At 38.1% G+C, this 16,293-nt stretch overlaps 1 protein-coding gene across 1 annotated transcript in view; it reads left to right on the forward strand.

Annotated features, from left to right (window-relative positions):
- Positions 1–15,580, forward strand: part of LOC111868728 (pyrimidodiazepine synthase) — a 22,601-nt gene extending 7,021 nt beyond the window's left edge. Inside the window, exons 3-6 of the mRNA XM_023859654.2 lie at positions 897–1,119; positions 2,819–2,939; positions 4,576–4,691; positions 12,000–15,580. Of these exons, the coding sequence (XP_023715422.1) occupies positions 897–1,119; positions 2,819–2,939; positions 4,576–4,691; positions 12,000–12,128 (589 nt within the window). The 3' untranslated portion in view covers positions 12,129–15,580. The remainder of the gene's footprint in view (positions 1–896; positions 1,120–2,818; positions 2,940–4,575; positions 4,692–11,999) is intronic.
- Positions 15,581–16,293: the final 713 nt, after the last annotated feature.

Genomic DNA, 16,293 nt, shown 5'->3' on the forward strand with positions numbered 1-16,293 from the left:
TCTGGTGAATTCACGTAAATACACTTCGAGATGGAATCCTTAGATCGGGAAAACGCCTTTGGTATTCTTCAACAGCAGCACGTGCATTGCCACCGCAAAATCCACACACAAAATGCATATCACAATATTCCACGTGTGGACACAAGACACAAGAGGCATTTCAGCAACTCATCACACAACTAATCACGACCCCGCCGCAATGTACTCTGTAGTTAGCGCATGAGCTTACGGCTAGTGTGAATCACGACACTCAAGGACAAACAGATAAGACATGCCAGCTGACAGGTANTAGTGCGTGGACCTGCCAGAAGACCACACTTTTCCCGGGCCATTATCTCCGTAACCGTTCAACTTTGGACATAGGTGTTTTGGGTTATATCGGCATACTTTAACATAAGGAACATCCTCCCGAAGTTTGGTCCATTCCTCCTGGGACATCCTGTATATGTTACGTTATATGCAGTATTTTCTTAAAACTTGGTGATTTCAAGAAAATCTTAGGAGGCTTTTACTAGCAATACATAGCACATTTACTGACATCAAAAGCTTCTCCATCTTCCTGCTATCATCTGCCATGTTTCTCATGTTCACTCATCCTATTAATAACATTATCTCCACTGTTAAGTTCAGTTGTGCCATAAACAAAACATGAGCTGGACAACTGCTCTTGTAGGTCAGTTACCAAAGCACTGCAGTCTGGGTATACAGACTTAATCTCCATCATAGTCCCAGCTTTGGTGCTGGAGTGACACATGTGACATTTCAGTGAAATTCCAGTGTGAAAATGTCACTGGTGACTATTGTAAATCCATACCTTGTAATGTAGACATAAAATTCCTTCCCTTAAATATTTATAATTTTGAAACTTTCGGTAAAATTTACATTTTCTTTTGCAGATATGATGTAGTAAATGTAAATCTAACAGAGAAACCAGAATGGTTGTATGAGAAAAGCCCCCTGGGAAAGGTTCCAGCCCTGGAACTGGAATCGGGAGACTGCATCTACGAGAGTATGATCATTGCAGATTACCTCGATGAGAAATATCCACATAGACCATTATATCCAAAGGATCCTTTGAAGAAAGCAAAAGACAAACTATTGATAGATCAGTTCAATAAGGTTTGTACCGGTTGTATTTATTTTGTGTGTACAGTATTAAACCTAAGAGTGTGAAGTGATTCACCCAAGAATACAAGTACATTCAATATATGAGGATATTTTATCTTCTTATAAACATCAGTATTGTAATAAACTGTGCTGACAGGAATTATTATGAAAATGCCTCATGCTCTAGGTTTTAAATAAGTTATAAAACTTTGCTGGAGATTAGAATTTGTCTTTAAACCTCTTGCAGTGCGAAACAATTTTATATTAATAAAGTTTGTTTGGAAAGGACATAAGGACTATCTCACATTAACCTTGCATGGACTAAAGGTCAGTATACTGACATGGAATGTTTTGACTGCTGTTGTGTGTATGTGTTAAAGGGTCAGTCTTCCATATGAGAATTAGTTCATTCTTGTAAAGAGGCAAGTCTAGCTGTTACATGTGTATGACATGGCAATTGCCGTGAAATAACACTTTGCTCGCAGAGGGTGCTTAAGAAGTGTGTTGGTCTTTACTGTAACACATCAACACTGACATGCTATTAGATGTTTGTCTAGAAGCAAGCTGAGAGAAAACTAAATACATGTTTATGTTTGTCCACCAGAATGTAGGACAAAATTTTAACATAAAGACAGCTAATAAATCCTTTGAAGCTGTATGAAGCTGAAACAGTTTGAGACAACAGTAACAAATCAAAATTACATGTAATTGTACCATTCATTTCAGAATTTGTCATCATCTCCAAGCTGAAAAGATTAATGTATAATTTTATCCACTCTGTATGGATGTGCAAGTTGGTCTGTCAGAAACAAAGTGTTGAAAAGAGTATTTGGATCTAAGAAAGATGAAATAACAGAAGGTTGGAGAAAACTGCATAATAAAGAACTTCATCTTTCTCCAGTTATTATTATGGTGATCAAATCAAAGAGAGTGAGATGGGCAGGACATGCCTCATGCATGGGAGCCATGAGAAGTGTCTGCAGATTTTCACTGGGAAACCTGAAGGATTTAGAGCACTTGTAGATAGAAGGGTGGTATTAAATGGATCTGAAATAAATAAGATGTGGGCTGGATTAAAGTGGCTCAAGTCTGGGCCTAGTAGCAGGCTTTTGTATATTAATTAATAAATTAATAAAACTTTGGTTCCCATGAAAGGTGAGGAATTTATTTATCAGCTTCTTATGAAGGACTGTTCTTTTAATGTTATATTGCCAGTATCCATAAAGTTTATATTAATTTGGCCAATGAAACTATTCATATTGGTAGTTACTATAGCATTCTGATGATGGTGTATAACACACTGATATATTGGGTTTTTGGACTTTATCCATTGTCCTGTTTTTAAGATAACTAATAAAAACATGACGTTTCGGAAACTGGATCTGTTTTCGTCCTCGGGTGAAGGAAAACACCTATTCTGTTGGGTCCGTTAGAAAGAGCTATCCTCAGTTTTTCCAGTGATTGAGGCTAGCTCTTTCTAACGGACCCAACAAATAGGTGTTTTCCTTCACCTGAGGACGGAAACAGATCCAGTTTCCGAAACGTTGTGTTTTTATTAGTTATCTTAAAAACCAGGACGATGGATAAAGTCCAAAAACCCAATATATCAGTATTCATATTGGCTTCACCTAATTTTTTAGACTGCACATACCAACAAATGGAGAAGAACATTCTGTTAAGTTGTAGTGATATGTACTTTTTATACTTGCAGGTTATTTCAAATCTGTACAGACTTTATCAAAACATGGACAAAGAGTTCTTAGACCCTGTTATGAAGGCATTGGATGTCTTCGAGAGGGAGATTGTGTCAAGATCAAAACCGTTCTTTGGAGGTATGCGCTGTAAATATTGAATACCAGTATTAAGAGTGTCACTCATAGTGAATGTATATGTTGATACTGTAAATGGACTTATCATATATATGTTCAATTAGTTTATCTAAATAAGCAAACTGGAGCAAACTTTTTAAAACTAAACGTTTTGAAAAAAACTTTGATCTCTACTTTCCTTCAGATGTATCATTGTACTCATATGTAATCTGGCTAGCAGGAACTACAGAGTAATATGTATGCTGCACAGTGAAACCTTCTTGTCAGTAATTTTCACTAGTACAGATTTCTGCTACTTTAAATTTGTCAGCTGTGACCTCAAGAGTTTCACACCACTGACATGTAATTATTGATATAAAGGGAAACCATACAGAATTTGTAAGTAAGTTTATAATTTGCTTTTATACAAAATCTCGTATGTGTAGCTCCTCAAGTGGTTCATTAATCATCACTGTTAAGAGGATTCTTAATTACAGATCTCATACTACTGCCAGTGTTCTTTAAATTTTGTAGAAAATGGAATAAACAAGAGTTGAATATTTATTTAAGATCTTTTGCCATGTAAAATTTTTATGGTCATGCATTAAATAATATTAGTGTTATTCTGACCTCAGAAGTTCAAACCCCCACCATGTTTGGTATTATTAGTAGTAGCAATAAATTAAAACATACAATATTCTTCACTTCCACACTACATGTTTCAGCACTAATGTGCCATCTTCATGTGTCTTTACGCACGTTAAACTATTGTACTGCATGCCATAATGTCTTCATTCTAAAATGACTAAAATCTGTATTCGTCATATAGGACGATGAATTCTAAATAATAAAACTTTTCAGGATTCTTCCTACATTGCACTCAAACACGCGAATTATGCCAATCCTCTTTTATGTGAGCATTCTTCCTACATATATTTGTGTATCGTGTTCTGTGTTGTGTTTTGCTCCTGTTACTGCATGCATTGTACTGCAGTAACAATTTCACATTACAGATACACAAATGTATGTAGGAAGAATGCTCACATAAAAGAGGATTGGCATAATTCGCGTGTTTGAGTGCGACGTAGGAAGAATCCTGAAAAGTTTTATTATTTAGAATTCATCGACATATATGACGAATACAGATTTTAGTCATTTTAGAATGAAGACATTATGGCATGCAGTACAATAGTTTAACGTGCATAAAGACACCTGAAGATGGCACATTAGGGCTGAAACATGTAGTGTGGAAGTGAAGAATAAGGTGAAAAAAGTGTATACACTGTAAGATAGTCAGAATAAACCATGGACATGAATCAGTGTAGCAGGACGCTAAAATAAAACATTTTTAAAACATACAAAACTGGTGCATGCTCAAATGATATGATATACAGCTGTCATTTTGTTCAGATTTTGTTACAGAGGACAGATTCACAGATGGGTGACAAGAAAGACAATCATGATGGTGCCATAAACTTATCTATCATTATAAAATAAGGAAATTAGGCTAAAAATGAAAACACTATTCACATGATTATGAAACAGTAGTCAACCTAGCAGACACAGACAGTTAACTTGAGAACTGTAAACTTAGGAAAGAATTTTTAATTCAGTAATCAGCACTTCAGTATCATTGTCATGCTTCTGTTTGTAATTGCAGGAGATAAGCCAGGGATGCTGGACTACATGATCTGGCCATGGTGTGAGAGGTCAGAAATGCTTAAAATCATGGGAGGAGACCAGTTTGTGCTACCCAGGGAGCGGTTCCTGAGACTAGTAAATAAACTCATCTACTGAGTTCTTTATTTGAATTATCTTTCGCAATGTTTACAGGTCACCTAATTATCACCCTTAGGGCCATCATATTTAGTAAGTTACAGTGAGCTGAACTTAGAGGCTAGGTGGGGAAGACCAGTAATGCATACAGGATTTTAACCCTTTGACGCGGTAATTTAAATTCCGCGGCTGCGTCTCCTGCGGTAATATATTCAGCCGGCCATTTAAATTTTGCTCGAAAATGATTTATTCATCATTGTTCTTAAATTCTATGAGATAGGAACATGAAACTTTCACTAAAATGATCTTAAAAGGTGGTTTTATAACCTTACCTTATAATATGAGCGCCCTTTATATCTTCAATGGAAGCAGGTTTTTTAGTATTTGAGCAGTGAATGGTACGCCTTGAAGCATGAAACTTTCACTAAAATGATCTTAAAAGATGGTTTTTATAACCTTACCTTATAATATGAGCGCCCTGTATCTCGGTAATGGAGGCAGTTGGTTTAGTAGAAGGAAGGCCTTGAAGCATTCGTATAACCCAACGGTGCCCCACGTTCACCATTCTCCGCTCCAATATTGTGTATTTTTTTTGGCCTTTTTTTTAACCACACATATGTGCGGCCTTGCCTTCTTACCCGTGAGGGGTATACTTCAAGGAAATGTCTTTCCGTGACCCGTTTAGTTGCCAGGTCAGCTGTAGTAAATTCAACGTTACGAGTTATCATAACAAGGGGTTGTTGCTATGCCTTTGATATTCCATCCATTTTGGCGGCAGGAGATGTCGTAGGGGTGACCACAGAATTCATGAAGTTATTCTAAGAACTGTCTGGTATCTAGTGAACGAAAGTAGAGCTTAGCTGGCTCAAAAAAATATTTATGGTCATCCCTCGAAACGACCACCAAGGTCAGTACGATAAAATGGCGTCAACTTGAGCGATAATACATGAAGGAATGAGTTCTTTTTCCCTCCCCCACACACATCCGTATCGTCTCAGGGGGTGACCACAGTGTTCTGCCTTAAATTGTGGCGTTTTTCTCAGAACTGGGCCTTTGTACTGTGCGAAATCAATGGATAATGCGAGAATAAATTACTGGACAACCCTATTCTAAGAATTTCAGTTGAGTGTGTCAATGTGGCCAGCTCAGGGTAATATGATATCATATACAACAGTAAACATCACGTCTCTTCTGTTTATATCTTCCAAAGCAAAGAAAACACGCCTTCATAACAGTACAGCTATAAACCGCTCGCCAGAACCACAGGAACTTTGCTGCAAGACAGGCATATGTAACGATGACTTGGCACAGATAAAGTCGTGTCTTATTTATACTCTGTTCTACTGACAACAGGCCAGCGAAAAATCTAACAATCTACAGCAAAACCATCAATTATTATGGGCGTTATAACATAGGTGTGCAGCTGAACGAAACATACACGTCGAACCCCCCCAGACGATTTAAATCCCTGACGAAACATACACGACGAACCACGGCAACGGGTTAATAGAGAAACCTCTGGGGCAGCAACTTTATTGGGAACAGGTAAAGCTATCCCTGTCACAGGCCATGAAGGCCCATAGGGTTCTGAGATGTCAAGGCTTCCACATTTTCTAGAAAGTTGGCTCACAGGTGGCGGTGAGGTTCTCAGTATTATGTGCCAGCTGCTCGTTACCCCAGAGCCATAGTGCAGCTGGAAGTATTAAGTCAATTGAAAAATCCAGTGACATCAGGAGTCAAACCCACCACTTTCCAACATGTAGCATAGTGCCTGAACCAACTATTGTACCACTTGACTCTCAACTTTTTTGTTTTAAATATATTTTCAATTAAACTGTTATGTGATGAGCCTTACAGTCAAGATTTGACTGTGGCTGATGGAAAGGGTGCCCTGTTATATAATGTGATGACAGTAAGAATTATGAAAATAACCAATCAAAACATTTCTTGATGTAAATCAACCAATCAAAACACTTCTTTGCAGATACTGTTCAAGCAATTGTAGCTGGTCTATTTCAGCACAGGCAAATGTTCTACTTTATATATTAATAATTCAGCCTTATAATGCAGATATAAATCATAATTCTTGTAATATACTTTGGAAATTGTGAAAGGATTTGTGGAGGGGGGAGGCACCTGTGACTTTTCAGGGAGTCACAACACTTCAAAAATACCTGTGGACTTGCTAAGGTCATTCCATTACGTTTTTGTTTCCACCTGACACACTTAATGTGATTGCTTGATTACATTATTTATTATTTTGAGAATGTAGTGCTCAAAATAGGTTATTTAGTTAGGATCATGGTCTTCTGTGATGTGACACGTTGTAGTTTGGTGGATAGATACCAGTATTCTGGAGGAACCTGCTGCCTCCATCAGCTCCCACCCTGAAGGTGAAGACAGAAGGGTCCTTTCTACCCAAAAACACAGTGTCATATCCCAGAAGACACGAGAATATCAAAGCTCATACCAGTATTCAGTTATTTCAGGCAAGGCTTCTACTACTAACTCCTCTGTAATAGTCCCAATTAAGTATTGAAATACCTCCTGAAAGCTCATAATGAAATGGCTCGGTATTTTCTTACACAGGCATTCCTCTCTGTCCACATTAGTCTCCCTCAACTTAACAGCCAGAGTCATATATATATAGTGACGTCTTGCGCTATGGAGGACACCCCCTCACCCCGCCAGTGGTGACGTAACACTTTTGGAGCGTTGCCGTTGCTACGGTAATAGGCAGGTGAACACCCCCCCTCCCCCCACCAGCGGTGACGTGCCGAGCGGAGCCGAAGTGAGCCGAGTCCAAGCACACTGGTCGCTTTGCAAAGCGAGTAAACAGTGGTTGCTAGAAACGATGGTAATAAGCAGCAGTACCCATTATGTAACAGTTAAACACGGCGACTAGGCAACAAGGAAGCGAGGCGTTTCCCGTTGTCCGGCTGAGAGTTTATAAGAGAACTACACTGCCTATGAAGACAGTTTAAAATGAAGCAGCCGCCGAAGTGAGTTTTCAAGGCAGCAGCCACGGAGTGAGTTGCAGTTTAGTGATCGCAGGGAGAAGACCCGAACATGTGATCAGAAGAGTTATGGTGTGATACTCAGTGATAATTTGCGACAACTGAGAAGTGAGTAATACAGTGACACTCGTATAGCTCCCACGTTATAACTACGTGAAGAAGACTATTGACAGATCATTTTGTAGGGTTTATAATTTGTCAATACCTGTTACTTCGTTATAATTAATTGTAACCAAGACTTGTAGGTTGTTAAATAAACCAACTAACAATCTGAACAGCATCTTCAGTAACAAAACACATTACATTTGGTGTCAGAAGTGGGGGTCGACCCCTCCACAGTGTCCATTTTCTTATTTTCCATAACCCGTTGGAAGTACCGACTACTTGTTTCCCGAACTTTCCTCTGAAAATCACATTGATGATCTTCTCTCTCAGGCATAGCAGTTCCTCCACATCTTGGGTGCTTATGGCCTCGCTGCATTTCCGTTGCGGCTGACGCCTCCTCCCAGACGTCTTGTCCTGTCACGGTTCCCTTTCCAGGCTTCTTGTCCAGCATTGACCCTGGTTGAATATTTCTTTACGGGATCTTCCTTGCGCCATGTTGCACCTGCACGACTGTTCATATTTCTGTCGGCAGCCAATTCGTGCTACGGTCCACAATTTCCTTGGGTCGTAGATTTCTTGAAGATGTTACTCTTGCGCCATGCCACTGTTGCATGGCGGGACACCTTCCTGCAGGCAGTTGCCAACTTCATCCGGGATCCACAGATTCCTCGGGTTAGTTCCAGTGGCTCCCCACATCGCCTTGCAGCTTGCTTCTTGCCCCTATACCGCTTCTTCCATCCTTTGACCGGTTTGACTATGGCATCTTCGTAGAGGACTTCTCGTTGTTGGGCCACCTCAGGTTTCCTGTCCACTGAGGGCGGCTCTGCTTGGCACGTCACCACTGGCAGGGGGGGGGGTTGTTGACCTGCCTGTTGCCGTAGTAACGACAGCGCTCCGATGCCAAGTCACCGCTGGGGAGGAAGCATAAAATAGCATAGGCAATTTTTACTCGTTAAGTAATGATAACACAAATCTAGAACAGATTTGAACCAAATCAGGATTGTTGTTCATAGTTTAGAATTGTAGTAGGAGCATCATGATATCAGCACCATTTGAATGCTGTCAACACAAAGTAAGCAGTAGGAAGTAAGAAAGAAAACAACAAGCACAAATTTTGTCTTACTTCTTTCCCAAATGAATGAAACTACAGTTCAACCTAGGCCTTGGTCTCATGCTTCCCACATAGTTCATATCTTTCAGTTCTTTCTGTATTTTGCTTGAACTTTACTTAGGCTAGGAGTCTTTTTTGATAAAAGACCATTTATGTTTAATTCTGAAGCACTGTAATGATAATATTTTATACAGACCCATAGGAAGAACACAGATCAGTAATGTGTGTTGCGCATTTTCTATGCCTTAATTGATTCTAATGTAATGATAAGGTAAAGTTGTGCCTGTGCTAAATTAAACATCATGCCATAAAGACATATGGGGAAGTGATGTTCAGCTCCATGCATTCTTAATCTCAACTGTAGACAGAGGTGAGTGTCAACTTCATGTCCCAGCTGATTTACCGCTGGGGAAGGAGCCCCAGTACCCATTGGATAGGAGGCCAGTTAGGGTCTAGAGTTGGTCAGCACACTGGAAAATCCTTTGCTTTTGCAGTGACTGAAACCCCCTGATTCCTATATCATTATTAGTGACGCAGTGCTGAGAGTAAAAGCTTCTCTAGGTTTTATATTTTTATATATCCATAGTACCCAAGATCTTGTTAGCACATACTGGGAAATTAAATACATACAGCCACATTGGAATCTCCTGTCAAGCATCACTTAGTTTTCTTCTTACCCTCCACCCTGTGGTTTTATAATTCAGTGGTTACTTCTACCATCTCCCTTCACCCATTCTATTTACAAGTTCTTTCACTTCTTCATATATCTAATAATCTTGTATGACATGCATTAGCACTGAAAAATCATCCATTTGGTTTTTTCACAATAGAACTTAAAAAAGAAATTCTCTTAATGGGGGTTGGAGTCCAACTGGTTCCACTCGGCATGGCAGCCACTGATTGGCCTATTGTATCCTGTCCCGGGTGATTATGATGATAGAGAATTTGGTGGAATGAAGATTGGCAGGGGAAACCGAAGTACTTGGAGAAAACCAGCCCCAGCGCCACTTTGTCCACCACAAACCCCACTTGACCAGACCCAGGATCGAACCCGGGCTGCCGTGGTTGGAAACTAGCAAGTAACCGCTCAAGCTATGGTGCGGCCTTTTTGGCAATAACTTTTGTTAGAAATTTCCATTTTGTACCAAATATGTATAAAGAACACAGGGTAATAAGCTGAGCTTATCACAATATTCACATCACTCAAACATGACCTTACAGAGAATCGACCAGAAAAATATAAACATGGTGCATTTAAAAGTATTGGCCCATTTTGTTTTTCAAATGAAGTTTTTGTTCTTATGTACTTTTCTTTCATCACATTATAATTTGTCTTCTGTGATACTTTAGGCTGCCTCCTCAGAGATACCTCCACTGTAGCACACAATTGAATCACTTTCACATGAGCAGTCATATGGCACCATCTTGAATATGTTCCATATTCCCCAGGCTGTGGTAACCAGTATCTTTGCTTATGGCACTATACACTGCTCTTCCAAATCAGAAAAATAAAAAATTACTACTCCAACAAATGACAAAACAATCAGACACATGTTTCAGAAACATCACAAAGAATCAAGAGGGTGTGACTTCAATATGGCAGGGATTATGAACACTTAGACTATTAAAGAGTGGATTGAAGTGATGTCAACTGATGAGTTAAGTTCAGCATGTTTGGTTCTGATGGTTTGCAGTACGTAAGATGTCCAGTTGACAAAAGGTTTGACTGCAGATCTCCAAATACCAGCTGCCCACAGCTAAACATTGTGGAGGTAACAATATGATGTGCAGCATCTTTAGTCAAAATTGTATCAGTCCTTTGCATCTCACTGATGGCATTGTAAGGGAGTTCTTTCCTTAGGTTGGTTATTTAATAATGCTCTCAGTATCAATAGTAGCAGTACTATACTATAGCACTGGATGATAGGATGATGAAAGAATATTTTGTTTTAGAATAACTTCATAAAAACAGTAAATTTCCTTTGAAATTGTTGCAACTTTGATGTTTGGATACCAGATAATCAGGAGTTTCCTATCCTAGCATGGTCTGTTAATTTCCTGTGGTTGTTTGTACACACTGGTTGAAATAGGCTTTTTTTTTTGCACAATTGAAAAAAAAAATGGGTGAAGACCTTCAAGCATGTAATTTTTATACTTTTGTGGTTGTTTCTCTGTAATGCCACGTTTGAATGGCAGAATATTGTGATAAACTCAGCACATTACCATATGTGCTTTATCCATACTTGGTCCCAAACTGAAATATCTACCTAAAGTTATTGCCCAAAAATCAAATGGATGAAGACTTTTGAACACTACTATATTATCAAACCCAAATTTCTCACAATTTAACAAACCTCTTCAGAACCATTTAAAGAAGGTTCATTACCAGAGTCACAAAAGCCTGGCACAAGTCATTATGCTTAATTTCTTTTCTAATCATATTTGTTGAAGTAAGGATCTTGATCCATCACTCCACATGATATAGAAGATCAGAATAAAGATTAAAAAGCCCGCTGCCTCTTCTGAAGCAGTAAGACAGGGCACAGTCTTATTTATATGTACTCCTGGAGGTTTCTTTTCCCTTGTGTGTGCATATATGCCACTTGTATGTATCAGTGTTTGCCTCTTATTTTCCAAAGCTGTCATGGTATCTGTGTATTAGATTTCCTAAATATTTAAAGGACCATACTTGTACTGTTTATTTATTATCTAATGCATCTGACATGTTTATAAGTCCTTCCCCATACACTATTGCTTTGTGTAACTTCATTTGTATGTATGAATAAAGTTCTGAGCTAGGATAACTTAGCAAGGGATGTAGGGATCCATATATGCAGACTATCTCTGGGTTCCACCCAACTCCCTGTTTGGAGTCTACTGGAGGTAAGGCAGCTGGAGTGTGAGTCTCACCACTCACCTCCTCCTAGTTCCAAGGTTAAGATTGCATGAAGTTTACCCCCTTCCCCCTATGCATTTTCATGGCATGGTTTTCATGTTCAGGAGGCACCTTTTGTCTTAGGAATGACTAAAAGCTTATGACTATATTGGCCTATGACTGGAAGTGTTGTTTTTCAGATGGAGTGGAGGAATGCAATGAAGGAAGAAGAGTGTGTAAAAATGAGTTACCTTGAGCCTGAGATTCATGCCAAGTACATCAACAGCCACAGGGCTGGCTATGCAGACTATGACCTGCTCGTGAAGTAAGTCCCATCATATGACTTGCTGCGATTTATAATTCCATGTTAACTTATTACTTTGTATCCTAACATAGAATTTCTGTTCAGTTTCAACCATGTGATTGATGATGTGTGGCATCAGAGATGGGATAGTAGAATTGTGGTTCTGTTCACTAGACTGATATTCAGCATTTAAAACTTTATTCAGCCTAATGACTCATCAACTGTCTCTTTGCATTTTTGTACTGTTTGTGTAAGTGATGGTACCAGTGAACTACAGAATGTTCAGAAGAGTAATGCCGAAGATATAATCAGGAATTGGTCCTATTTTTTAGGCTAAACACAAATCTACTTTATGGTCAGATGTTTTGAATTTATTGTCTGCATGTGTCAGCAATGTCAACAATCCGTAATAATTTTTTGGTATTGGAATTCAAGGCCCTATAAACTGTGATAAAACTGCTGTATGTAAACCTATGAAACCTCCCTCTTCTGTGATTTAGAAATAATTGACTCATCCTCCTGCAGTTGGTCTCTGAATTTTTCATTTATTAGGCTAGAAGTCTTGAAGCAACTTGAACTAACAAAATATTCATGCTTGAGAGGAAAATTATGTTATTAATCATCAAGTTGGATTAATTATAGTTGGTGAAAGCAGCCCACACAGTGATTTAGAAAGTTCTGTTTAGCCAACTTGAACTTTGTGAGCCCACATATCTGTCAGTAAAGTGACTGGCTATAGGTTCGATCAACACAGTTCATTTCCCAGCATAGAAAGAATTTCTTCCCTTTGTTGCCATAACCAAAGTGACTCTGGGATCCAATCAGCCTCCTGATTAATGCATGCTATATACTTTTCCTCAAGTACCAAATGGTCAGAGCTTGAAGGTGATCCCTCACTTTTACCAGACAGGTTGGTCTAATGGTGATGCTCCAAGATAAATATTGGAGATGCCTGGTTCAGATCTTTGTTGAAACACCAGGTATCTTGACCGAGGTATTTCGTTGTTTTTCTCAGTCCCTCCAAGTAAATGCTAGGAGAGCATCTTGATTAGGTCATGACTACGTCATTTGAAATCCTTTTCAGTTCATTAGTCATTCCATCATTTGGCGCAGTATAGTCCAAATACTGACAGAATTGTGAAATACAAATGGGAGTAATCATATTTCTGCTGATAGTCATTACAGATCCAAATTCTTTTTGGTGTTCTTAAGGGTTTTAAAATCACACATGTACAGAAGCAGAAAGCTGTTATGTGGGTGTCTTGACTTTCCATGCTCATGCTAGATGTCACTGAGAGACGTAAGTGAAATTATGTAGCATGCATAACCATATCCAAAATAGCTTTATGCTATATTTGCAGAACAAGAGAACTGAGTTGGCGTGAATAATTAATACAGTTTTTGTGTTTCACAATTAAATGTTAAAGTTATGCAAATTAAACTTCATTAGGTAAATACATTGGGTCAAACTCCTTTTAGACTCCAAAAATTAATTCTCAAATTGATCTCTGCCTTTTTTGGATAAAATGCATGGCATAACCTTAGTTATCAAGAACATGCTGTAAGTTTGTATGGATATGTTTCTCATCTTTCTTATTTCTTGTGCTTCCATACTGTAAAAGGAAAAATTAAATGACTTTAGACATTCACCCTGTCGTGGCTTCACTTAGCTCTATTGACAGGGGGAGGTTTGTTTCCAGGTTCCTTCAAGATCTGTTTAATGTAGTGGAATTTTTTTTATAAAAGGTTGTGTTCTATAATCTTAAAGTTCAGCATGTATATTCTAAATGGTTCTGACAGTGGTGTAGAACACTCAGGAGTACTGGGTTTTTGGAATTTATCCACTGTCTGGTATTCTGAAGAACACAAAAGAACACAGCATTTTGGAAACTGTATGTGTTTCTGCCCTCAGATGAGGGGTGGGAAACACCTACATCAGAAAATATGCTCACAGAGGACTTAATTTATAAAATTCAGCATTTTGATTTTTGATTGCAAAAGTTATATATGTTTGTATTTCAGCCCTGTTCCAACATTTTTAATATCTAACATTTTCCTCATCTGACGAATTCGTGATTTATCATATGATAATACACCTGAGAAATTGTTATGAAAGCAAAGAAAAAACTGTAGCAGTCGCTGTTATTTTTCATGCACAAAATGCACATCATTATGTGTGTAATGGTCCAGAATTCATATGAATATTCTGAACATTCTGTGGATGTGGTTCTCGAAATGTATACTAGTTAACTGCAACATGTCAATATACAAGTTTCAGACATTCTGCTATTCCATTCATGGAAATTTGAACTGTGACAGTGAGTACTGTATCACCTTGTTTTTAATGTAATGTTATTACATACACACACACAAACACACACACACTGCAGTTCTGTTATTTTATAAGCAATAAGCCAGATTTCCAAATCATTGCCTTAGTTCTTAATAGCGATCTCCAGTTTCCATTATTTTTCAGGTTATAAGTGCATTTAGTTTGTTAGGACTTAAGGGCTGTATATCCAGGATTAAACTGAATAAAATCAGAATAAACATAAAAAAAATTGTTTTTTGTTCTGTCTCATGTGGGTACTATTCATGTCGCAAACATTATACCCTTGTTTTCTTTATTCCACAAAATGTGGAGACAGAGCCATTAAGAACTAAGGCAACAAAATGCTGCAAAGTGAGGAATATAGTGTCTGGGCTATCCAGAAATCTTTAGGGAGAAGCTTTCCAAGTGCTAATTATACCATTTTCATACTTCCTGATCTATAATTCTGTGGAGGAAATTATTTTTCATAACCAGCTGCAGTGTTCTTCCTCGCATCTACGGTATATGCTGGTAACTTTAAGACTTTAACTTTGGTGGTCAATTGGAACTGTTATAGAAGTGGCACTAGAATAGCAGTAGCTATTTTCTTTTATGTATTACAGTAATATAATTAATTCTTTCTCTTAAGTCTATATTAATGTTAATTTTCTGATAAAACTATTTCTACACAGTATGACAGATTCCTGACACAGTACTCTTGTATGGCGTAACCAGAAGGATGAAACATATAAGTAACTATATCATAACCTAGCAAATGAGCTTTGAAAATTACTCAGCACAAAGGAAGTACTTTATTTTTTGTGCAATACAGTTATGATCTAGAGTATGTATTATATTTAATTAAAATATAATTGCTTGTGCTACCAAAGTCTTTTATTATTACCAACAACAAAAGATTTTATCTGGCAGTGTGTAATAACTTTGAATTGGGATAATGTATCAAAGTATTGCAGGAAGTGGAGAGAATTTATAGTGAAGCAAATTGGCCCTGTATACTCATACTTTAATGCATTAATCAGTTAATCAGTGTGATAATGAAAATACACAGTACTGTCTTACAACACGAACAGTACCTATGACAACAACTTAGCAAACACTGTAATTAAAAATGTACAGTTTCACAAGTAAAACAAATTATTCTGGCATTTTATAATTTAAAATACATTTATAATGAAAAATGTTGTTTATTATATATAACATATGGGAACAACAATTCTGTTACTTCACATTCATATTAAGATAATTTTATTTTAATGTATTACTTTTCATTAGTGCCGATGTAGAGAAAGTGTAGATCCATATTTCTGCTTTCCCATACACCTTCATGGCGTGGTGCTTAATTAAACAGAGGGGCAGCTTCACTTGTAATTACATATGTCCTTTATGAATGGGCATTGTCGAATATGACAGCCAGTCATGAATAAAACAGTAATGTTATTCAGTATGCACCCTGTGATGGATTTCTGGGAGAGCTGGGGAATATCAGTTCTGTCTATGAAGAAAGTCGTCTTCTCGGTTTAGGCGCCGTGTATTCTTCGTTTTGGCACAGCTACTGCTCTCTGCATTCCAAGCCATTCACCTGCTCTGAAGATGGAGGCGATACGTTTCTCCGAAACGTCAGCCAAAACGAAGAATACACGGCGCCTAAACCCAGAAGACGACTTTCTTCGTAGTCATCGCCGTGAAAACCTCAAAACTTACATCAGTTCTGTCTGCTTATGAATTTGAATTGCACCCATAAGCAGACATCCTTTTTCTGAGCCCATTTTGTACTAGAACAATCAATGCAGTGCAACAATTGCAACACAGTCATGTATAGTCATATAACAAATCGAAAACCAGATTTACTCTTCCGCAG

The sequence above is a fragment of the Cryptotermes secundus genome, unplaced genomic scaffold (assembly GCF_002891405.2).
Source record: "Cryptotermes secundus unplaced genomic scaffold, Csec_1.0 scaffold1908, whole genome shotgun sequence".
Lineage (NCBI taxonomy): Eukaryota > Metazoa > Arthropoda > Insecta > Blattodea > Kalotermitidae > Cryptotermes > Cryptotermes secundus.